Source organism: Propithecus coquereli, unplaced genomic scaffold (genome assembly GCF_000956105.1).
Source record: "Propithecus coquereli isolate 6110/MARCELLA unplaced genomic scaffold, Pcoq_1.0 Scaffold69, whole genome shotgun sequence".
Lineage (NCBI taxonomy): Eukaryota > Metazoa > Chordata > Mammalia > Primates > Indriidae > Propithecus > Propithecus coquereli.
In genome coordinates, this window is record NW_012152951.1 from 1381368 (window position 1) to 1382255 (window position 888).

The 888-nt window shown below is 43.2% G+C and overlaps 1 protein-coding gene across 1 annotated transcript in view; it reads right to left on the reverse strand.

Annotated features, from left to right (window-relative positions):
- Positions 1-287: 287 nt before the first annotated feature.
- Positions 288-888, reverse strand: part of TMEM236 (transmembrane protein 236) — a 56339-nt gene continuing 55738 nt past the window's right edge. The window contains exon 4 of the mRNA XM_012660925.1: positions 288-871. Coding sequence (XP_012516379.1) covers positions 288-871 — 584 coding nt within the window. The remainder of the gene's footprint in view (positions 872-888) is intronic.

Consider the following 888-nt stretch of genomic DNA (forward strand, 5'->3'; position numbering starts at 1 on the left):
GTGTTTTTAGAAAAAGTACAGTATACATAACTAACTAAAATTAACTACTAACATGTTCTAGACATCCCTGAGAGCCAACTTATAAGAATATAACATTGTTTCAATTTAGCACCATTTGTATGCGTAAAAAAAAAAATGGTCTGCCAGAGTTATTATGAATAGCTTATTCTCTACAATCTAGTCTTCAGTTCTTTATATAGTGTAAAAACTCATGTCCCAGAAAAAAAAAGTATTACAAACGTGTACACATGCAAAACAAAAAGGTCATCCTATATCCCATTTTCTCTTCAAAACGGAGACATTTCAAAGGTAGAGAAAACCCCGAGTCTGGTTAGGTGATTGAAGTAAACATAAGATAGTGTCACCAGTATGTTTTTACAAAGGCCCAAAACGGGTGTGATTGTCCCCAGGGCACTGATTAAACTAAGTCTAACGAAGAGGAAGGGTAAATCCTGCAGCAAGACGCCCAGGGAATTGAGAAGAGGATTTTTGGGAGTGCATATCATCCGAAGGACAGAAATGAAACTGAATATGTAGACTGGATATATCCAGCCTGACTTGTACACGTTGGGGTGACCGGCCACGCGCACCATCTCGATTGTGTCAGACCACAGCAGAAAGCTCTGCAGGAATATCTCTGCCCGCACATCCTTCCGAGACATCGTCTTCAAGATTCCCGAGTGAAAGGAGGGCTCCCGGGGTCCCCTCAGCACAGACACCTGGCTCTGTGTCGCGGCTCCTGGGGGTCGCGACACCTGGGTTGTCCCTGCAGCCTGGGGAGATGCAGGGTTTTCTTCATTTGGCCTCACTTGCTCTGACACCGTTTTTATTTGCTGCAAAGACGGTGTATGGACAGGCCCATCTTTGATACCTGCAATAAATTTATTT